Raw genomic sequence first — 24,255 nt, 5'->3', positions numbered from 1 at the left:
GGTCGGAAATCACCTCCTTCTGCCGCTAAACAGAGTGGCAGAACGGGGTTTAGGGGGCCCCGTTCTAGAGATAGGTGTGGGTCCCCCGCATCTATATGACATTTATAGCATATCCTGTGGATATGTCATAAATGTCTGTCATGGGAAAACCCCTTTAACTGGTTCTCGACCGCTGGCTATGTTTTTACGGCCAGCTGTCAGGTTCCTTAAAACCCGCGCCATAGACTTTTTATGGCTCGGGTTTTAACTTGCTGCCCGCGCGATCGGGCAGCTGACTGTCGGGTCTCCGGCTGTCAGTGACTGCCGGGGACCCTGAGGAGAGGATAGAAGCAGCTTTCGCTGCTTCTGTCTTATCCAATCTCTTTTACACAGCGTTCAATGAACGCTGTGTATAGGAATAGAGGCAGCGGCCGCGCCGCTGTCTCTATTGTTCTCGGCGGGTGGCGTTACTGACGGACTGCTGCTGGGTCTTACTAGACCCAGCACAGCCCTATTAGTGACAATCGTCACTATGAGAGGGCTGATTTCCCCTGTAACTGGGGCTGCTGTGCAGCTCCAGTTACAGTGGAAAAACATGGTGTAAAAGAAAGAAAAAAAATATATAAAGTTCCCCAAAGGTCTTTTTTTACCTGTGAGGGAAAGACCATAGTAATAAAAATATAGTAAAGTAAAGTGCAAACATTTTTTAATAATAAATACACATAAAATACCCACGCCAAAGAAAAACGTTCCCCCCGCCAATCATTGTTGTAACGCTAGCGCTGACCCAATTACCCTAATATAGACATGTAATATATTAAAATTTACGGTAGACAATGACGATCACAAATAAAAGGTCTATTTTAGGGTAAAACTATGTTATTACCAAAAAAAAATTGCTGAAACCTAAAAAAGCTTATTTTTTCATTATTATTTTCAAACTTTATGAATAAAAATTCTAAAATAGTAAAAAGGATGTGTATAAAAACGATAAAAAAAAGAAACCTGCATTGTCTACAGAAAAAATATCGCAAAAATGACGTAGTTAGCCCAACAAATAAAAAAGTTATAGCCATTTAACTAACACGTGCTAAAAAGGGCTAAACGGTGTCTGGTCCTGAAGGCTCAAAATAGCCCGGTCCTGAACTGGTTAAAGAGACCTTGTCATGACAGGTCCACTTTAACATCTGGATAAAAGGAACACTCCAGCCAATGCGAATACACTGTGTAATTCCTAGTGCAGGGCTTGAAGGGGAGGGGCACGACACATGGATTCTCTTTTTTTATGTTCTTTGAATCCATGTGTCATGCTCCGCCCCATTGAGGCCCTGCGCTAGGCATAACACGATGTAACAGCTTTAGCTGAAGTGCTCTCTAAAAACTAAATAAATGTTAAAATGTGTTAAAAGTTAAATAAAATAGCAACAATAGAAACAACATTACATTTGTGAGCTGCAGTAGATGGAGGCATTAGCATAATTGTAAAAGTTTATAGAGAACAATGGGAGATGTCAAAGTCACCAAGGATTGCTTACATTTTCTAACCTTCAATTTAAAAATTGCAATTAAAATCTGACTGGTAGCTATGGGGTCACACCAGCTTTTTATGTAGTAAATTACCCATATTACTAGCAATAGATGGATCTTTGTGAAAATACGGCCATTTCTTTGAGTATTTCAGCTGTGACTAAACACTTCAATTATACAAGTGTGTTTAGCTATATCTGCTCACAGGCACCACAATTCTCGGGATCAGGTCCCAGAGATCAGACCCCCCCTGATAAGACATTAATGGTGAGTAAGGCTTCGTTCACATCTGCGTTGGGGTCCCGTTATGACGTTCCGTCAGAGGTTTTCCGTTTCCATCACCATTGATTTCAATGGTGACGGAGCCGGTGCCCGCGGTTTCCGTTTGTCTCTGTTATGCACCGGACCTGTCGTTTTGCCGGAAGCAATAGAGAAGCAATTGCGTAGTCGACTAAGCTATTGCTTCCGTCAAAACAACGGGTCCGGTGCACAACAGACACAAAAGGAAACCATGGGCACCGGATCCGTCACCATTGAAACCTCTGGTTTCCGTCAGTGTTAGTTTGTGTCTGCTCAGGGTCCCGTTCTGACGGAAAGCTCCGACGGAACGTCAGCATGGGACCCCAACGCAGATGTGAACAAAGCCTTATGGTATGTTCACACGTAGAGTCAAAAACGTCTCAAAATACGGAGCTGTTTTCAAGGGAAAGCAGCCCCTGATTTTCAGACGTTTTTAGAGCAACTCGCTTTTTTCGCTGCGTTTTTTACGGCCGTTTTTGTAGCTGTTTTCATCGGAGTCTATGAGAAAACGGCACCAAAAACGTCCCAAGAAGTGTCCTGCACTTCTTTTGACGAGGCTGTAATTTTACAAGCCGTCTTTAGACAGCGACGCGTAAAATGACAGGTCGTCGGCACAGAACATCGTAAGACCCATTGAAAGCAATGGGCAGATGTTTGCCGACGTGTTGGAGGCGTTTTTTCAGACGTAATTCGAGGCGTAAAACGCCTCCAATACGTCTGAAAATAGGTCGTGTGAACCCAGCCTTAGGGTGATTTTTTGATGTTATGGGCAAATGCTCTTTTGTACAGTTCAGAGTTATTTCTTGAAACAGATGTTTTTACCTGTATCATTTCTTCTTCTGGCATGTCAGCAAATGCATTATCTTTGCTCAATTTAGCATTACTTTTAAAGATATAAGATGGCTGTTGATTTTTTGTTCCTGATGAAGTAGCACATGAATAATGTGACCTCTTGTAAGATGATACAGATGTCTGTTTAGAGAGCTGCACTGGAAAATGAGCCTGTGGAGTATACTTCTCATTTACACTTTGTACTTTTAAACTCTCCATTTGTCCATAATGCCTTTTAGGACCAGAAAGTAAATCTTTACTGAAGTTGTTAAACATATTTTCTTCTCCTGGATAGAAATGTGTTCTTTTATCTGTAGATCTGTAACGTGAAAGTAAATGAAACTGTTGCAGAATATAACATAAGTGCACAACCATTTTTCTCATTTTACACAAAGGCAACAATTTTCTGATATGTGTTTTACAGCTTGACAGCAGTTTAGGCCTCATTCCCACGACAGGGTTTCCCGGCCGGATGCCGGCCGTTCATAAATCGGCCGGCACCCGGCTGCATTAGGAATAATAGACCCCTAATGGGGCAATGCACACGACTGATTTTTTGACGGCCGGGGAAACCGGCCGTCAAAAAATAGGACATGCTCTATCTTCGGCCGGGTACCCGGCCGCCCGGCTCCCATAGAAGTCTATGGGGCCGGGTAATACCCGGCCATCACCGGAATGTGTCCCGAGTGATGGCCGGGTTTTCCGGCGCTTGCGCTCTATCTCCTCCTCTTCACAGCGCAGAGTGCATGTAAGGAGGAGGAGTTAATGCCATTCTGACGAATGGCATCGCTGTACACTGTGTGGCAGGGCCGGGGTGTACAGCAGGTGGAAGGGAGCGCTGCGCTGGCTCCCTTCCCCTGCTTCGATGGCGCCGCTAGCAGCTGCTGCTGCTGCTACTACTGCAGCGACGCCACTATAGCAGAGCAGGGAGGTATCCCTCTGCTCTGCTATGTGCTAGCCGCACTTTAGCTCCTTGAAGGAGCGGAATCCCCGTGTTTTCGGGGATTCCGCTCCTAGACAGAGCGCTTGATGTCTCTGTCCATATCTGGGCAGTGACATCAGGGGAAACTCCTGAAGCGGAATCCCGGAACACATGGGGATTCCCCTTCAGGAGTTGCCGCTGATGTCACTGTCCGGATCTGCCCGGCCCGGCACGGATGCAAAACTTTATGCAAACCGGCCGGGCAGAATGGCCGATTTTACCGGCCGGCACTCGGGCGCGACCCGGTCGTGCGAATCCCGCCTTAGACTTCATTCACACGCTCGCGGGAAAAAAACGCCTCTGCCTCCCATTGAAATCAATGGGAGGCATTTTCTGACGTTTTTTGGCGCGTTGTCTGACGCCGTTTCCACGTCAAAAAACTCCATGTGAACTGACCCTTATAAATAAATATACACATTACTTATCTATTGTTTTCAATTAAATCTACATTGCGTTTATTCCAGTTTTCTTCCACAATAAGGCCTCATGAACACGACCGTAATGCTTAGCTGCAATTACGGATCCGTATTTGCAGATGAAAATACTGATCCATCTTTTCTATGGGCCACGGACACCTTCCCGTATATATTTATGGGTGTGTGTACGGACCATAGAAATTACCCGCAAAAATTAGGACATGTCCTATTTTTTGCATTTACGGACCGTGCTCCTATATTTTTTAATGTGAGCATGGCGGGTGTCAGTCCGCGGCTGTCCAAGCAGTATTTACTGACCGTAAATTCTGCATGGACGTGTGCATGAGGCCTAAATTACTACAATGTGATGGATTAGCAATAAAAAAGAATTTTATAATTTATGGATAATCACTTTTAGAGCTGCAGGGAGTCTGTATGCTGCCGTACCATGCAACGTCAGGTACCATATTGTTCACACTTAGCGGATTTGCTGCAGATTTTCTGCCCGGATTTGCAGATGGAAAATCTGCAGCGTATTACAGTAGCAGCAAAGTGGATGAGATTCAAAGAAATCTCATCCACAAGCTGCATAAAAAATCCACAAAGAAAACGTTCATAAATTGAACGGGCTGTACAGGCGGGTACTGTTGTGATAATGGGAGATTTTAATTACCGGGATATTAATTGGTGTCATGGTTCGGCTTCAACTGCAAAGGGGAGACATTTCCTCAACCCGTTGCAGGAAAATTTTATGGGCCAGTTTGTGGAAGACCCGACTAGAGGTGAAGCTCTGTTGGATCTGGTCATTTTTTAATAATGCAGAGCTTGTTGGGGATGTCAATGTTCGTGAAAACCTCGGCAGCAGTGATCATAATGTAGTTATATATTACATATACTGTAAAAAACAAACACGCTGGGAGGGCAAGAACACAATTTTAAGAAGGCAACTTCCCCAGGATGAGGGCTGCAATTTGGGATATAGACTGGGAAGAACTAATGTCAAATAAAACAAATGATAAATGGTAGATTTTCAAATCTACTTTGGGTAATTATAGTGCAAAATTTATTCCTATAGGTAACAAGTATAAACGACTAAAATTAAACCCCACATGGCTTACACCTTCTGTAAAAAGGGCAATACGTGACAAAAAAAGGGCATTTGAAAAATCACAAATCTAAAATATAAAGAGCTTAATAAAATCTGTAAAAAGGTAATAAAATCAGCAAAAATACAAAATGAAAGGCAGGTGGCCAAGGATAGTAAAACATATCCCAAAAAGTCTTCAAGTATATAAATGCAAAAAAGCCAAGGTCTGAACATGTAGGACCCCTAGATAGTGGTAATGGGGAGTTGGTCACAGGGGATCAAGAGAAGGCAGAGTTACTAAATGGGTTCTTTAGCTCTGTATATACAACAGAAGAAAGAGCAGCTGATGTAGCCGCTGCCAGTGCTGTTAATATATCAGTTGATATACTGAATTGGATGAATGTAGATATGGTGTGAGCTAAATAAAATAAACATAAACAAGGCCCCGGGACCAGATGGGTTACACCCTAGAGTTCTTAAGGAGCTTAGTTCAGTTATTTCTGTCCCCCTCTTCATAATATTCAGAGATTCTCTAGTGACTGGTATATTGCCAAGGGACTGGCGCAGGGCAAATCTGGTGCCTATTTTCAAAAATGGCTCTAGGTCTTCCCCGGGTAATTATAGACCAGTAAGCTTAACATCCATCGTGGGGAAAATGTTTGAGGGGCTATTGAGGGACTATATACAAAATTATGTGACAATAAATAGTATTATAAGTGACATCCAGCACGGTTTTACTAAGGACAGAAGTTGTCAAACCAACCTGATTGTTTTTATGAAGAGGTGAGCAGAAGCCTAGACAGAGGGGCCGCTGTGGATATAGGGTTTTTGGACTTTGCAAAGGCATTTGACACTGTCCCCCATAGACGCCTAATGGGTAAATTAAGGACTATAGGTTTAGAAAGTATAGTTTGTAATTGGATTGAGAATTGGCTCAAGGACCGTATCCAGAGAGTTGTGGTCAATGATTCCTACTCTGAATGGTCACCCGTTATGAGTGGTGTACCCCAGGGTTCTGTGCTGGGACCACTATTATTCAACTTATTTAATGATAGAGAGGATGGGATTAATAACACTATTTCTATTTTTGCAGATGAATTAATAAAAAAATAGAAAAATTTAAGAAATTTTGTAAAAATTATCATTTTTCCCTATTTTTAACGGCAATATGTCACATATGTGCATACATACTGTACAATTTTTTTATTAAATATATATTTCCATCTCTTTACTCTATTTTGCCAGCACTTTTGAAAAAAATCATTCTTTTTGAGCAATTTAGAAGACTTACAAATTTAGTAATAATTTTATACATTTTGAAGTACATTTGGTTTTCCTGCACCAAGCCAGGTTTTCAGAGGCTCATAGGTGTCAGAATGGTGGAAACCTCCACAAGTGACCTCATTTTGCAAACTACACCCCTTAAGGTATTTATTAAGGGGTGTTGTAAGTATTTTGACCGCACAGTTTTTTTGTAAGAATTCATGCAAAGCAAGCGTAAAAAAATATAATCTCACTTTTTTCATAAAAGTATCACTTTGAAGACCGATTTCTTTGTAAAGCGACCATAAGAATGAAGAAACACACCCCAAAATCTATCACCCTGTTTCTCCTGTTTTCAAAAATGCCCACATTGTGACCCTAATGCATTGCCTGGACACACGGCAGGGCACGAAAGGAAGGGAGCACCCGGAGGCTTTCAGGACTCATATTTTGCTTGAAAATGTTTTAGGCCCCACTGTACATTTGGAGAGGTTTTGAACTACCAGAACGATAGAAACTACCCATAAATGACCCCATTTAGAAAACTAGACCCCTTAAGGTATTTATCTAGGGGTGTAGTGAGTATTTTGACCCCACAGTTTTTTGCTAAATGTAATGCATAGCAAGTGAAAAAAAATAAAAAATCACTTTTTTCATAAAAGTATCACTTTGAAGACCGATTTCTGTGTAAAGCGACCATGAGAATGAAGAAACACACCCCAAAATCTATCACCCTGTTTCTCCTGTTTTAAAAAATGCCCCCATTGTGACCCTAATGCGTTGCCTGGACACACAGCAGGGCCTGAAAGGAAGGGAGCACCCGGAGGCTTTCAGGACTCATATTTTGCTTGAAAATGTTTTAGGCCCCACTGTATATTTGGAGAGGTTTTGAACTACCAGAACGATAGAAACTCCCCATAAATGACCCCATTTAGAAAACTAGACCCCTTAAGGTATTTATTAAGGGGTGTTGTAAGTATTTTGACCCCACAGTTTTTTGCTAAATTTAATGCATAGCAGGTGAAATAAAATAAATAAATCACTTTTTATATAAAAGTATCACTTTGAAGACCGATTTCTGTATAAAGCGACCATAAGAATGAAGAAACACACCCCAAAATCTATCACCCTGTTTCAACTGTTTTCAAAAATGCCCCCATTGTGACCCTAATGCGTTGCCTGGACACACAGCAGGGCCCGAAAGAAAGGGAGAACCCGGAGGCTTTCAGGACTCAAGTATTTTGACCCCACAGTTTTTTGCTAAATTTAATACATAACAGGTGAAAAAAAATTAAACTTCACTTTTTTCATAAAAGTATCAGTTTGAAGACCGATTTCTTTGTAAAGCGAACATGAAAATGAAGAAACACACCCCAAAATCTATCACCCCGTTTCTCCTGTTTTCAAAAATACTCCCATTGTTGCCCCAATCTGCTTATTAGACGTGTGGCTGGGCCAAAAAGAGAGGGAGCACCCTTTGGCTTTCAGGGCACAATTAAATAAATTCTCGGCCCCATATCATGCATTTAGAGGCATTGAGCTGCCTGAACAAAAAAAAAAAACCACGCAGAAATGACCCCATTTTAAAAACTAAACCCCTAAAGGTATTCATCTAATGGTGTAGTGAGAATGCGGACCAAAAAATTTTTAAAGGAGGAAATAATGGGTATTATTTCAGACACTATGGGTATATAATGTTTTCTTCAAACTCTTATTACGTTTCCACATGAAATAGAGGAGACGTGGTAGAAGGTTATTTTGTTAAAAATATGCCACATTAACCCCTTAGTGACCAACAGTTTGCCTTTTTACGTTCCTCACTAATGGGCTTTAGGCTAATGCGACGCCTTTTAACGTGATCGCATTAGCCTAAAGTAGCGCCGAAATTAAAGATCGGGGCTCCGTTCTCTCAGCTACCGGAGGTAGCTGAGAGTTCGGGGCAACGACCAGAGACCATAACGAGTGGTCTCTGGTCACGTGATCGCCGTGAATCGCTATTTCACGGCGTTCACGCTAAAGCGGCAGATAATCGCCATTTCTCTCTCCTCTCATGGAATAACTCCTTAGAGAGGAGAGAGAACGGGTAAATAGTGCGTCCCCCCCCCTCCCATGTCCGATCCCCCCCTCGTCCGATTCCCCTTCATGTCCGATCCCCCCACCCACGGTCCGATTACCCCCCCCAAAATGGCGCCCGAGTGCGCTTTGCATGTCTTACCTGTGTCGTCATCTGGCACAGCAACAATCAGGGACCGTTGTGACTGGTCCCTGATCAGGTGATCTCTGTGATAAAACCTATCACAGAGATCACTGACAGTTATTTTCAAAACACAGCCAGGACATGGGCTGTGTTTCTCTCTCCTCCCATTGTAGTTGTTCTGAGAGGAGAGAGAAATCAGTCTAAGTCCTGTGCTGTGAAGAAAGAAAAAAAGTGATAAAATATCATCGTTCTTATACATACATATATATATATATATATATATAATATATCAAATCTATATTAGCGTCAGCGCTAGATTAGCGTCAGCGCTAGTTTAGCGTTAGCGCTAGTTTAGCGTTAGTTCTAGTTTAGCGTTAGTGCTAGTTTAGCGTTAGTTTAGCGTTACTTTAGGGTTAGGGCTAGTTTAGCGTTCGTGTTTAGGGCCGTTTAGAATTAATTTTACGTCTGTTATATAAAAAAAATATATATATAAAAAAAAAATATATATATAAAAAAAAAATAATAATTTGTGTCGTTTTTAGGATTTTAGGTTTACTTTAGGGTTAGGACTTATAGGGCATATATATATATATATATACATACACATCTATAAATATGTCTCAGCGTATGTACAGCGCGGAGCAAGCCTACGCCTTGCTATGTTCCGAAACTTCTGAAAGCGAAACAGACACCGCTTCAGAATTTGTTCCAGACAGTGACAGTGACGATTCTAATTCCACCGCTGAACCCCATAGTCCTATGGTGGTGGATACGTCAGTCGCTGTAGGGTGTCAGGTGTCAAGTGCAGGGCCGAGTGTTGCAGTCCCTCCCGTGATGTGGGATCCTGCACTATCATTTTCCCCCCCAAGTACCCCAATTTGAAGCGACCCCAGGAATTAGTGTCGACGTCCAAAATTTTACCCCCTATAATTTTTTTAATTTATTTATATGTGATACGGTCCTAGACTTGATAGTCCAGCAGACTAATCTGTATGCTAGGCAGTTTGTTCTACAAAAGCCTGCGTCTATGTACTCCAGAATGTGGAGCCCCACAAGTGTCCCAGAAATAAAAAAAATTTTAGGCATTACCCTCAATATGGGTTTGGTTAAAAAACCCTCTGTCCGGTCCTACTGGACTTGTAATGCTGTCCACGCTACCCCTGTATTTGCAGCAGTGATGTCCAGAAACCGCTATGAGGCCCTAATGCGATTCATGCATTTTACTGATAACTCCCAAGTCCCCCCAAGAAGTGACCCAGCCTATGATCGGCTTAATAAATTAAGGCCATTAATCACCCTTCTAAGTGATTTATTTCTAAAGTTGTACACCCCTGACAAAAATTTGTCAGTAGATGAATCGCTCATGAGCTTCAAAGGGCGTCTTTCCTTTCGGCAATTCATCCCTTCCAAACGAGCCAGATATGGGGTGAAATTGTACAAAGTGTGCGAGAGCACAACGGGTTACACCTGCGGTTTCAAAATCTATGAAGGCAGGGACTGCCAAATTTATACCCCAGGCTGCCCAGAAACTATTGGCACCTCTGGCAAAATTGTGTGGAACCTAATGGAGCCATTTCTGCACAAGGGGTACCACGTCTATACAGACAATTTTTATACCAGCGTTGCCCTTTATAAAGCCCTCCATGCTGCAAATACAGGGGCCTGTGGGACAGTACGGAAGAACAGAGTGGGACTCCCACAACAGTTGGTGTCCAGGCGTTTGGGAAAAGGAACATCCATGGCCCTTGCAAGTCAGGAATTGCTTGCAGTGAAGTGGGCCGACAAGAAGGATGTCTACATGCTGTCCACCGTACACACGGACACCACTGTGGGAATTACGGAGAGGGGGGCTACCACTGCAAAGCAGAAACCTGTCTGTGTAACAGACTACAACAAATTTATGGGGGGTGTAGACCTTTCCGACCAGGTGCTTCAGCCTTACCTGGTGAAGCGCAAAAATAAGGCCTGGTACAAAAAGGTAGCAATCTACCTCATCCAGGTTGCTACCTATAACAGTTTTGTTATTTTCAAAAAAGCCCATGGAACGCTCACTTTCCTTCAATTTCAGGAGAAGGTCATTGAGCATCTCCTTTTTGAGTCCACTATACCGGCACAATCCTGCGAATCTGAGGATGTGCGCAGGCTTTCAGAGCGCCACTTTTTACACCCTATTCCCTCCACTGAGACCCAAAAATATCCCCAAAAAAGGTGTCGGGTATGTAGCAAGCATGGCAGGAGGAGGGATACCCGCTTTTATTGCCCCATGTGTCCATCAAAACCAGCCCTTTGTAACTACCCGTTTCGAAACCTTTCACACGGTTGCAAATTACTAGAATTTAACACAAAAAAAAAAAAATGGGTTGGGGGCCTTTTTAGGGAGTCAATTTCTTTATATTTTCTTTTTAGTTCGTGGGCTTTCCAAGTAGGGATTATTTCTTGTGGGAGAGGTTGTAGAGCACATTTTTTTCAGACCGTGAAACTAATTTTACCCCTTATGATTTTTTTTATTTATTTGTGGGTGATCAAGTGCTGGAATTAATTGTCCAGTACAAAATCCCACATCCACAATTTTTTTATTTTGACTGTTCTTATGACTATGTCCTGCCACATACAGCTGTTACATTCCTAATTCTGTACCGTGATACGGGCATGATCTTTTTTTTTATTTGGAGGATCTCTAATAATTGAGCTGTTCCTTATCAATACACCATGGGCTTTGTTACGGTTCTTCTGGAAATACTGACATCATTTTGGGGATTAGTGATCCTTTACTGTTCCTATAGATGGTTTTGGACACTGTCCTTTTATATATTCTGTAGGTGATTGGTTGTTTTGTGCACATAGCGGTTCCTACCTTGCCGGGCAGGGGCCTGTTATGGTGTACCGCGTCACTTGGCACATTCGTCCCTCATAAGGATTGATGGAGCTAAAGAGACGTTGTACAACCAGTCACTGAAAAAAAAAAACCTTGTCTTGACAGCCCTGCAGGTGTTCTTCTATCTAGTGAACAGACTCGAGTTTGCAACATAGTTGGATACATTTTCCTCCATTTGTTTGAAGATATTGCCCGTCACTCCAGTACAGTTTATTTTTTCCTCTCTGACTGATTTTATATTAGGACAGAATTCTATCCATAATGACATCATAATGGCACCAACTGCTTCTTCAGCAAGACATAGTCATAAGTACAGGCAAATACGTCTATAGCGACATGTATCCGTTATGAATACACGGCTTCACTTCTATTCTGTGCCGCACAAATTTATTAATGTGGCATATTTCTAACAAAATAACCTTCTACCACGTCTCCTCTATTTCATGTGGAAACGTAATAAAAGCTTGAAGAAAACATTATATACCCATAGTGTCTGAAATTCTACCCATTATTTCCTCCTTTAAAAAATTTTTGGTCCGCATGCCCACTACACCACTACATGAATACCTTTAGGGGTTTAGTTTTTAAAATGGGGTCATTTCTGCGTGTTTTTTTTTTTTGTTCAGGCAGCTCAATGCCTCTAAATGCATGATATGGGGCCTAGAATTTATTCAATTGTGCCCTGAAAGCCAAAGGGTGCTCCCTCTCTTTTTGGCCCAGCCACACGTCTAATAAGCAGATTGGGGCAACAATGAGAGTATTTTTGAAAACAGGAGAAACGGGGTGATAGATTTTGGGGTGTGTTTCTTCATTTTCATGTTCGCTTTACAAAGAAATCGGTCTTCAAAGTGATACTTTTATATAAAAAGTGATTTTTTTTTTAAATTTCACCAGCTATGCATTAAATTTAGCAAAAAACTGTGGGGTCAAAATACTCACTACACCCCTAGATAAATACCTTAAGGGGTCTAGTTTTCTAAATGGGGTCGTTTATGGGGAGTTTCTATCGTTCTGGTAGTTCAAAACCTCTCCAAATGTACAGTGGGGCCTAAAACATTTTCAAGCAAAATAGGAGTCCTGAAAGCCTCCGGGTGCTCCCTTTCTTTCGGGCCCTGCTGTGTGTCCAGGCAACACATTAGGGTCACAATGGGGGCATTTTTGAAAACAGGAGAAACAGGGTGATAGATTTTGGCGTGTGTTTCTTCATTCTTATGGTCGCTTTACACAGAAATCGGTCTTCAAAGTGATACTTTTATGAAAAAAGTGATTTTTTATTTTTTTTCACCTGCTATGCATTAAATTTAGCAAAAAACTGTGGGGTCAAAATACTCACTACACCCCTAGATAAATACCTTAAGGGGTCTAGTTTTCTAAATGGGGTCGTTTATGGGGAGTTTCTATCGTTCTAGTAGTTCAAAACCTCTCCAAATATACAGTAGGGCCTAAAACATTTTCAAGCAAAATATGAGTCCTGAAAGCCTCTGGGTGCTCCCTTCCTTTCAAGCCCTGCTGTGTGTCCAGGCAATGCATTAGAGTCACAATGGGGGCATTTTTGAAAACAGGAGAAATAGGGTGATAGATTTTGGGGTGTGTTTCTTCATTCTTATGGTCGCTTTACACAGAAATCGGTCTTCAAAGTGATACTTTTATGAAAAAAGTGATTTTTTATTTTTTTTCACCTGCTATGCATTAAATTTAGCAAAAAACTGTGGGGTCAAAATACTCACTACACCCCTAGATAAATACCTTAAGGGGTCTAGTTTTCTAAATGGGGTCGTTTATGGGGAGTTTCTATCGTTCTGGTAGTTCAAAACCTCTCAAAATGTACAGTGGGGCCTAAAACATTTTCAAGCAAAATATGAGTCCTGAAAGCCTCCGGGTGCTCCCTCCCTTTCGGGCCCTGTCGTGTGTCCAGGCAACGCATTAGGGTCACAATGGGGGCATTTTTGAAAACAGGAGAAACAGGGTGATAGATTTTGGGGTGTGTTTCTTCATTCTTATGGTCGCTTTACACAGAAATCGGTCTTCAAAGTGATACTTTTATGAAAAAAGTGATTTTTTTTCACCTGCTATGCATTAAATTTAGCAAAAAACTGTGGGGTCAAAATACTCACTACACCCCTAGATAAATACCTTAAGGGGTCTAGTTTTCTAAATGGGGTCGTTTATGGGGAGTTTCTATCGTTCTGGTAGTTCAAAACCTCTCCAAATATACAGTAGGGCCTAAAACATTTTCAAGCAAAATATGAGTCCTGAAAGCCTCTGGGTGCTCCCTTCCTTTCAAGCCCTGCTGTGTGTCCAGGCAATGCATTAGAGTCACAATGGGGGCATTTTTGAAAACAGGAGAAACAGGGTGATAGATTTTGGGGTGTGTTTCTTCATTCTTATGGTCGCTTTACACAGAAATCGGTCTTCAAAGTGATACTTTTATGAAAAAAGTGATTTTTTATTTTTTTTCACCTGCTATGCATTAAATTTAGCAAAAAACTGTGGGGTCAAAATACTCACTACACCCCTAGATAAATACCTTAAGGGGTCTAGTTTTCTAAATGGGGTCGTTTATGGGGAGTTTCTATCGTTCTGGTAGTTCAAAACCTCTCAAAATGTACAATGGGGCCTAAAACCTTTTCAAGCAAAATATGAGTCCTGAAAGCCTCCGGGTGCTCCCTCCCTTTCGGGCCCTGTAGTGTGTCCAGGCAACGCATTAGGGTCACAATGGGGGCATTTTTGAAAACAGGAGAAACAGGGTGATAGATTTTGGGGTGTGTTTCTTCATTCTTATGGTCGCTTTACACAGAAATCGGTCTTTAAAGTGATACTTTTATGAAAAAAGTGATTTTTTATTTTTTTTCACCTGCTATGCATTAAATTTAGCAAAAAACTGTGGGGTCAAAATACTCACTACACCCCTAGATAAATACCTTAAGGGGTCTAGTTTTCTAAATGGGGTCGTTTATGGGGAGTTTCTATCGTTCTGGTAGTTTAAAACCTCTCCAAATATACAGTAGGGCCTAAAACATTTTCAAGCAAAATATGAGTCCTGAAAGCCTCTGGGTGCTCCCTCCCTTTCGGGCCCTGTCGTGTGTCCAGGCAACGCATTAGGGTCACAATGGGGGCATTTTTGAAAACAGGAGAAACAGGGTGATAGATTTTTGGGTGTGTTTCTTCATTCTCATGGTCGCTTTACAAAGAAATCGGTCTTCAAAGTGATACTTTTATGAAAAAAGTTAAATTATATTTTTTTATGCCTGCTTTGCATGAATTCTTACAAAAAAACTGTGGGGTCAAAATACTTACAACAGCACTTAATAAATACCTTAAGGGGTCTAGTTTTCAAAATGGGGTCACTTGTGGGGGTTTCCACCATTCTGACACCTATAAGCCTATGAAAACCTGGCTTGGTGCAGGAAAACAAAATGTACTACAAAATTTATAAAATTATTACTTAACTTGTAAGTCTTCTAAATTGCTCAAAAATTATTATTTTTTTTCAAAAGTGCTGCCAAAATAGAGTAAAGAGATGGAAATATATATTTAATAAAAAAAATTGTACAGTATGTGTGTACATATGTGACATATTGCAGTTAAAAATAGGGAAAAATGATAATTTTTACAAAATTTCTTCAATTTTTCTATTTTTTAAGTTATTTCCGCAAATCGTATCAGTCTACTTTTACCACTAAAATAAAGTACAACATGTGACGAAAAAACAATGTCAGAATTACTTGGATATTCAAAACTTTCACAGAGTTATTCTCTGATAGAGTCACACATACCAGATTTGACAAATTTGGCTTGGTCATTAAGGTCCAAACAAGCTTGGTCACTAAGGGGTTAATAAATTTGTGCGGCATACAGAAGAGAAGTGAAGCCGTGTATTTATAACGGATGCATGTTGCTATAGACGTATTTGCCTCTACTTATGACTATGTCTTGCTGAAGAAGCAGTTGGTGCCATTATGATGTAATTGTGGACAGAATTCTGTCCTAATATAAAATCAGTCAGAGAGGAAAAAATAAACTGTACTGGAGTGACGGGCAATATCTTCAAACAAATGGAGGAAAATGTATCCAACTATGTTCCAACTCGAGTCTGTTCACTAGATAGAAGAACACCTGCAGGGCTGCCATGACAAGGTTTTTTTTTTTCAGTGACTGGTTGTACAACGTGTCTTTAGCTCCATCAATCCTTATGAGGGACGAATGTGCCAAGTGACGCGGTACACCATAACAGGCCCCTGCCCGGCAAGGTAGGAACCGCTATGTGCACAAAACAACCAATCACCTACAGAATATATAAAGGGGCAATGTCCAAAACCATCTATAGGAACAGTAAAGGATCACAAATCCCCAAAATGATGTCAGTATTTCCAGAAGAACCATAACAAAGCCCATGGTGTATTGATAAGGAACAGCTCGATTATTAGAGATCCTCCAAAAAAAAAATACCATGCCCATATCACAGTACGGAATTAGGAATGTAACAGCCGTATGTGGCAGGACATAGTCATAAGAAAAAGGAAATACATCCCCAATTTATTCTTGTAACCATTGCTAAAATGCACGACTTCCACTAATTCAGGGGCGGCACGGGCCGCAGGTGTTGGATTTATCTACTAATAAATGCAATGCCCACATTTATTTCTTATTTCAAGAACACTTGTGGGGTCCATGTTCTGAATAGACAGATGTGGGCTCCTGCACAATAAACCGTATTCATTTGTGAGTGATCAAGTCCTGGATGTAATTGTCCAAGAAATGTATAAAAAAATATCAAAAAGGGGAAAATTAGTTTTACAGTCTGAAATAAATAATTTACTACCTCCCCATGAGAATCCCTCCCTCCCTTGGAAAGCCCAGAACCTAAAAAAAAAATATGAATAAATTAAATTGACTCCTTAAAAGGAATCCCCCCCACCCCACCCTTTTTGGTGTTCCCTAAATCAGGGGTCTCAAACTCGGCCGGGTAAGTGGGCCGCATATAGAAAAAATGGGAAGTTGACGGGCCGCATTACTTTCAAATTTGATACAATACAAAATTATTGTTAATCAATTAGTTATTTGAACTACTATAACACTATATTACTAGAATAATTATACTACATTATTATAATAATAGCGCTAAGTTTAAAATTTGAGATATTTCTCCACGTGCTTATTTCAACAATCCAGCTTTCCAGTTTAAGTGTCACTAAATGCAGTCCGGCGGCTCAGTTAGCACACATGTCAAGATTGGGCAGCCCCTTTTTAGATAGTGCCGCAGTGCCCTCTGTGGATGCTGCCGCAGTGCCCTCTGTAGATAATGCAACACACCCCTAGAGGAGGCCACAGTGCCCTCTGGAGAGGAGGCCACAGTGCCCTCTGCAGAGGAGGCCACAGTGCCCTCTGCAGAGGGGGCCACAGTGCCCTCTGCAGAGGAGGCCATAGTGCCCTCTGTACAGGCTGCCACAGTGCCCTCTGTACAGGCTGCCACAGTGCCCTCTGTACAGGCTGCCACAGTGATGTCAGGGGCTTGCCCAGAGCTGGAGTCCCGGAGCAGAGCCGCTTCTGGCACTCTGCCTGGGATTCCAGCTTTGCTCCTGACATCACTGTCCATATATGGACAGAGATGTCCGGGGCAACCCCAGAGCTGGAGTCCCAGGCAGAGCGCTAGTAGGCTCTTCCTGGGACTCCAGCTGTGCTCCTGACATCACTGGGACTCCTGCTCTGGGGAAGCCCCTGACATCATTGTCGATGTATGGACAGCGATGTCAGAGGCTTCCCCAGAGTCCCGGAGCAGAGCGGATAATAGCGCTCTGCCCGGGACTCCGCTCTGGGGAAGACCCTGACACACTGTCCACATATGGGCAGCGATGTCAGGGAATTCCACAGAGTCCCGGAGCAGAACCTGTACTAGCGCTCTGCCCGGGACTCCGGCTCTGGGGAAGCCCCAGACATCGCTGATCATATGTGGACAGTGATGTCAGGGAATTCCACAGAGTCCCGGAGCAGAGCCTGTACTAGCGCTCTGCCCGGGACCCCGGCTCTGGGGAAGCCCCAGACATCGCTGTTCATATGTGGACAGCGATGTCAGGGAATTCCAGAGTCTCGGAGCAGAGCCGATACTAGCGGCTCTGTGTCCCGCGGGCCGCAGATGACAGCCCCAGGGGCCGCATGCGGCCCGCGGGCCGCAGATGACAGCCCCAGGGGCCGCATGCGGCCCGCGGGCCGCGTGCTTGAGACCCCTGTCCTAAATTATAGATAAAATTAATAATTAGAAACGGTGTGGTAGGTCTCAAAACAGGGGAAGTTGCACAGGCCTGGATTTGAAGGGCACATGGGGCAGTAAAACCGTGTATCCCTCCTCCTTCCGTGTTTACTGCACACCCGGCATCTCTTTTGGGGGTATTCCTTATTCTCAGTGGCAGGGACGGGGTGAAGGAAGTGGCGCTCAGTGAGCCTTTTGATTCTCTGACTCAAAGGATTCTCCAGGTGCGGGGGAGTCAAACAGGAGGTGCTCTATAATTTTCTCCTGATACTGGAGGAAACTGAGCGTTCCCTGGGTCTTGTAGAGCACATAGCTGTTGTAAGTAGCCATCTGGATGAGGTAGATTGCTACCTTTTTATACCAGGCCCTAGTTTTGCGCTTGACCAGGTACGGTTGTAGGACCTGGTCAGATAGATCGACTCCCCCCATGAACTTGTTATAGTCCACCACGCAGACCGGTTTCCTCTTATCAGAGGTAGCGCCCCTCTCTCTCACTGCCACTGTGGGGTCCTCATGCACGGTGGAGAGCATGTACACATCCTTTTTGTCACTCCATTTGACCGCGAGCAACTGGTCACTGGTGAATGAGAGTGACGCACCCCTTACTAGTCGCCTGGACACCAGTTGTTGAGGGAAGCCGACTCTATTTTTGCGCACCGTCCCACAGGCCCCTGTATTCGCAGCATGGAGGGACTTATACAGGGAGACACTGGTGTAGTAATTGTCGGTGTACACATGGCTCCTTTCTGTAGGAATGGCACCATGAGTTCCCAGACAATTTTCCCACTAATGCCAATATCCTCTTGGCATCCTGGGGGATTAAGGTGGCGGTCCCTGCCCTCATATATATAAAAGGCACAGGTGTAGCCCGTTGTGCTCTCGCACACCTTATAGAGTTTCACTCCGTATCGGGCTCTTTTGGAGGGGATGTATTGGCGAAACGATAGACGGCCCTTGAAGGACATAAGGGACTCGTCTACCGCTATTTTTTGTCCTTGGGTTTACAAATTTAGAAAAGACTCAGATAGGAGGGAGATGAGGGGTCTCAACTTGTTGAGGCGATCATGGCCTGGGTCACTTCTTGGGGGCATTTGGGAGTTGTCCGAGAAGTGCATGAAGCGCATTAGAGTCTCATAGCGCGTTCGGGCCATGACAGCAGCAAATACAGGGGTGCTATGGATAGCGCTGGTAGCCCAGTAGGAGCGGATAGAAGTTTTTTTTACTATCCCCATATTTAGTGTAATTCCCCAAAAAAATTTCATTTCACAGACGGTTGTGGGGATCCATCCTCTGGAATAGTAAGACCTGGGATTTTGGGTGACAAATTGCCTTGCGTATAAATTCGTCTGCTGGACAATTAGTTCCAGGACCTGATCGCCTATAAACAAATTAAAAAAATTATAGGGGGTAAAATTTGTGACATCAGAGTTGATGACTGGAGTCACTGTAAATGGCGGAATTTGGGGTGAGAAAGAAACTGCAGGATCCCACATTGCGGGAGGGACTGGAGTACTAGGCCCTGCTCCTGACCCTTCACCGGTGACAGCTGTGTCCACCACCATAGGGCTGGGGGGTCCAGTGGCAGAAGCAGAACTTGTGTCGCTTTCTGAGCCAAGTTCTGCTTCTGACGCAGTGTCCGTATCACTGCCGGAACCGCTAGAGCATAGCATGGCGTATGCCTGCTCTGCAGAGAACATTCTGCGGCTTCTGCGGTTCATTATTTTATAACACTAAACTAACAAGTACATTTTTTTATTTTTTTTGTATTTTTAAATTTTTTTGTATTTTTTTTATATACAATATAGACACAACACTAACTGAAAAAAATAAAAAAAATACGGTAAACCGCAGTTAATTACAGCAACTAAAACTAATTCAGCGTAAAAAAAAAGAATTACGGAGATAACAAGTAATTATGGGTAATCTGGCGTGATTACGGGTAATCTGGGGTAATTACGGACAATATACGGATAATATCGGAACACTGGCAAGTATGTGGTGTATTTTACAGTATAATACAGCACAAGATTTGTATAGTATTTCTCTCTCTCCTCTCACAGATCAACTACAGTGAGAGGAGGGAAGGAAAGAGCACAAATCCTGTGCTGTATTGTGTAAATATGGGACTATGGTCACTGTGATAGGTATATCACAGTGACCATCTGATCAGGGACCAATTATCAGGGTCCCTGATCAGTTTCTATGTACAGGCAGAATAGCTGCCTTACACTGACAGCGCATGCGTGCGCCATTTTTCTTTTTTTCCCGGCAGTTAGGGATGGGGGGGGAACGGGGACGACGACGGGGGACACGATCGGTGGCAGCAGGGGGCCTAACAAGCAGTTTTTTTATCTCCTCCCACCAATCATACATGGTGAGAGGAGATAAAAACCTCATTTGCATCGGCACATTCATTGTAACGGCGGTCGCCGGTATTCGTTGAATACCGGCGATCGCCGGTATGGGGACCGCAAACAGCGGTCCCCAGTCACTGCTCCAAGCCCTCAGCTACCTCCGGCAGCTGAGAGCAGGGAGCTAAACCTCCCCCCGGCAGCGCTATTTTATTCCGATGCCGCGACGTAAAAAGTCTATGCCATCGGAATAAAGCCCGTTGGTGACCGACGTAAAAAGACTACGGGCCGGTCACTAACGGGTTAAACAAACTGAATGTTTGGGCGTCCACTTGGCAAATGAAGTTTAATGTATATAAATGTAAAGTTATGCACCTGGGTACGAACAACCTGCAGGCATCATATGTCCTAGGGGGAGCTACACTGGGGGAGTCACTTGTTGAGAAGGATCTGGGTGTACTTGTAAATCATAAACTAAATAACAGAATGCAGTGTCAATCAGCTGCTTCAAAGGCCAGCAGGATATTGTCGTGTATCAAAAGAGGCATGGACTCGTAGGACAGGGATGTAATATTGCCACTTTACAAAGCATTAGTGAGGCCTCATCTAGAATATGCAGTTCAGTTCTGGGCTCCAGTTCATAGATAGGATGACCTCGAGTTTTAAAAAATACAAAGAAGAGCAACGAAGCTAATAAGGGGCATGGAGCATCTAAGTTATGAGGAAAGATTAAAAGAATTAAACCTATTTAGCCTTGAAAAAAGACGACTAAGGGAGGACATGATTAACTTATATAAATATATGAATGGCACATACAAAAAATATGGTGAAATCCTGTTCTATGTAAAACCCCCTCAAAAAACAAGGAGGCACTCCCTCCGTCTGGAAAAAATAAAGGTTCAACATGCAGAGGCGACAAGCCTTCCTTACTGTGAGAACTGTGAATCTATGGAATAGTCACCGCAGGAGCTGTCACAGCAGGAACAGTAGATGGCTTTAAAAAAGGCATAGATAATTTCCTAGAACAAAAAAATATTAGCTCCTATGTGTAGAAATTTTTTACTTCCCCTTTCCGATCCCTTGGTTGAACTTGATGGACATGTGTATTTTTTCAACCGTACAAACTATGTAACTATGTAACTGCGGTGCAGATTTTAAATTCGCAGCATGTCACTTTATGTTTTGGATTCTCTGCAGATTTGTTGCGGATATTCCCCATTATAATATAAGGAAGTAAAATTCCACAGCAAATGTTGCAGAATTTACTGTAATTACGCTGCTTATTCACATCCAATTTCTGAAGATTCTTAAAAAACAAAACAAAAAAATATATACTCACCTATGATGGCGCTTTCATGGCAACGGGTCCCAGCTATTACATCCGGTGTTACATCGGCTGTCTCTTTTGATGAAGTTTTTTCATACATGACTGCTACAAGCCTGAAACGTCATCACAGGAGGCAACCTATGCACGCTCTGGCCAGAAGAAACGTCATAAGAGCGCCAGGAGAGGTGAGGTCTTTTATTTCTAATAGCCTTTTTTTTAATCCTGCCGAATATCCGCACACCATTTGGACTTTTCCCGCAGCGTATTTGCCCAGTGTGAACATACACTAATAGTTGAAAACTGAAAAGTTAATCCCTCCTTTTTGTCCCCCCCCCAAAATATTTAGTGGTTGGGAAAATGATAGAATCAAATGACTATACAGCACACTCAGTTCAATACAGGGTTAAACACATTTTGGAGCAATATCAAAAATGGTGCAAAGGAAAAGTGGAGTAGTTGCCCATAGCAACAAATCAGATTCCACCTAATTTTTCAGAGGCCCTTTGTAAAATGAAAGCAGAAACTGATTGCCATAGGCAACTACTCCACTTACACCAGTTTTGATTCATTCCCACATTGTATGCTACTTTTTGTATACTAATTTACAATCATAAAGCCTGATCTTAGAGGGTGTACTTGATAGCTGAGCATGCGCCAAACCACCCAGCTTTCTCAGGGTACTTAAGATACCCTCCCCTTATGCTCTGGGGCTGAACAATTAGGTTCTTTGCTGTATAGATAGTTTCTTGCTAGATTACCTTTGGATTTACTGTTGACAACTCTACCTGTATTTTGACCACGTACTTTACCCCGCTAGCCCCGACTTTCTGCCTGTCTCCCATTGCAACTGTATATTGCCCGCCTTGACCTCTGGCTCATCTTACCATGAGTGATCGTCTGCCGCCTGCCCTGACCTCTGCTTGTATAGACCGCGTATTTGCCTACTGTTTCAGAAATCAGTTGGCAACATAGTAAGGTCACTGTGGCCTCATAACAAACGTGAACCTGAGTCATTCTGTCACTGTCCCACCAGGTTTGGTGGCAACTTAACTTATTTCGGGACATGACAGGTCCTCTTTAAGATAGACTTCTTAGACCTCCTGCACACAACCATAGTGGTTTTGAAGGCCGCAAAAGCACAGATCCATAATAAGTATTTGCGGAGTATGTGCCTGTGGAAAACCTTCCACAGTCCATCCCTAGTGTCATCAGTAATCACGTATCCGCAATATTTGCGGAAGGCTGAAAATGATGAATCTAGTTGACCCAACCCCCTGAGGTGGTCACATGCTAGTAGCCCCAACCCTTTGATAGGGTCAGATGATCACTCCGGCGCCATTTTAGTTGCTTTTTTGCCTTGTTGAGAGTTCTGTCTGATTCGTCTACTGATCTAGCTGTGGTTTCTGGCAATTTCTTGACTGCAAAAGATGTCCAGCTTTCCTGTGGATGATGTTCTCCTTCACTAGGTCCTCTCTCAGCGATTTGGACAGTAGGCACCAATGCTGGACAAAGAACCGAAGAGAAGGAGGTGGAGGTATTGGGTTCACCCCATTGTCTTCGAACAAACTAGGAATGGTAATTTCTCTCCTGGAACAGATAGTAGTCTTGTTGTCCCCTTTGCCCACTTCCGGATGTCTCCCTAGCACAGATAGTATAAGAATACTTGTCCCCAGGTACTGCTTCCCAAAAAAAATGTTTATTTTTCACAGATTCCTGGCAACCGGGAACTTGTTTGCATCCCTGCATTTCGAGTTTCTGCTGTGTCCCTTCACTATTTCACGGATCATCTGGCAGAGACTCAGAGCGGCGGTGATGCCACAGCCCAAGGTAAAAGACTGGCTTCGGATTGAAAAAAGACACATGTCCATCAAGTTCAACCAAGGGATGGGAAAGGGGAAGTAAAAAAATTCTACACATAGGAGCTAATATTTTTTTGTTCTAGGAAATTATCTAAGCCTTTTTTGAAGCATCTACTGTCCCTGCTGTGACGGCTCCTGTGGTGACTATTCCATAGATTCACAGTTCTCACAGTAAAGAAAGCTTGTCGCCTCTGCAGATTGAACTTTTATTTTTCCAGACGGAGGGAGTGCCCCCTTGTTTTTTGAGGGGGTTTTACATGGAACAGGATTTCACCATATTTTTTGTATGTGCCATTCATATATTTATATAAGTTAATCATGTCCCCCTTAGTCGTCTTTTCTCAAGGCTAAATAGGTTTAGTTCTTTTAATTTTTCCTCATAACTTAGATTCTCCATGCCCCTTATTAGCTTTGTTGCTCTTCTTTGTATTTTTGCATATTCCAGATGAGGCCTCACTAATGCTTTGTAAAGTGGTAATATTACATCCCTGTCCCGCGAGTCCATGCCTCTTTTGATACACGACAATATTTTGCTGGCTTTTGAAGCAGCTGATTGACATTGCATGCTGTTATTTAGTTTATGATTTACAAGTACACCCAGATCCTTCTCAACAAGTGAATCCGCCAGTGTAGCTCCCCCTAGGACATATGATGCATGCAGATTGTTGGTACCCAGGTGCATAACTTTAAATTTATCTACATTAAACTTAATTTTCCAAGTGGACGCCCAAACACTTAGTTTGTTTAAATCCGCTTGCAATTCACAAACATCTTCCATAGTCTGAACTATATTACATAGCTTGGTGTCATCTGCAAAAATAGAAATAGTGCTATTAATCCCATCCTCTATATCATTAATAAATAAGTTGAATAATAGTGTTCCCAGCACTGAACCCTGGGGTACACCACTTATAACCGGGGACCATTCACAGTAGGAATCATTGATCACAACTCTCTGGATACGGTCCTTGAGCCAATTCTCAATCCAATTACAAACTATACTTTCTAAACCTA

At 42.7% G+C, this 24,255-nt stretch overlaps 1 protein-coding gene across 2 annotated transcripts in view; it reads right to left on the bottom strand.

Moving 5' to 3' along the window:
- Positions 1–24,255, bottom strand: part of SPATA22 (spermatogenesis associated 22) — a 57,905-nt gene that overhangs the window by 9,718 nt on the left and 23,932 nt on the right. For both annotated transcript variants that reach the window (XM_075854398.1, XM_075854397.1), the window contains one exon: positions 2,629–2,956. In XM_075854398.1, the coding sequence (XP_075710513.1) occupies positions 2,629–2,956 (328 nt within the window). The remainder of the gene's footprint in view (positions 1–2,628; positions 2,957–24,255) is intronic.

Source organism: Rhinoderma darwinii, chromosome 2 (assembly GCF_050947455.1).
Source record: "Rhinoderma darwinii isolate aRhiDar2 chromosome 2, aRhiDar2.hap1, whole genome shotgun sequence".
NCBI lineage: Eukaryota > Metazoa > Chordata > Amphibia > Anura > Rhinodermatidae > Rhinoderma > Rhinoderma darwinii.
Note: the sequence above shows the minus strand (reverse complement) of the source record. Positions and strands in the feature narration are given on the sequence as shown.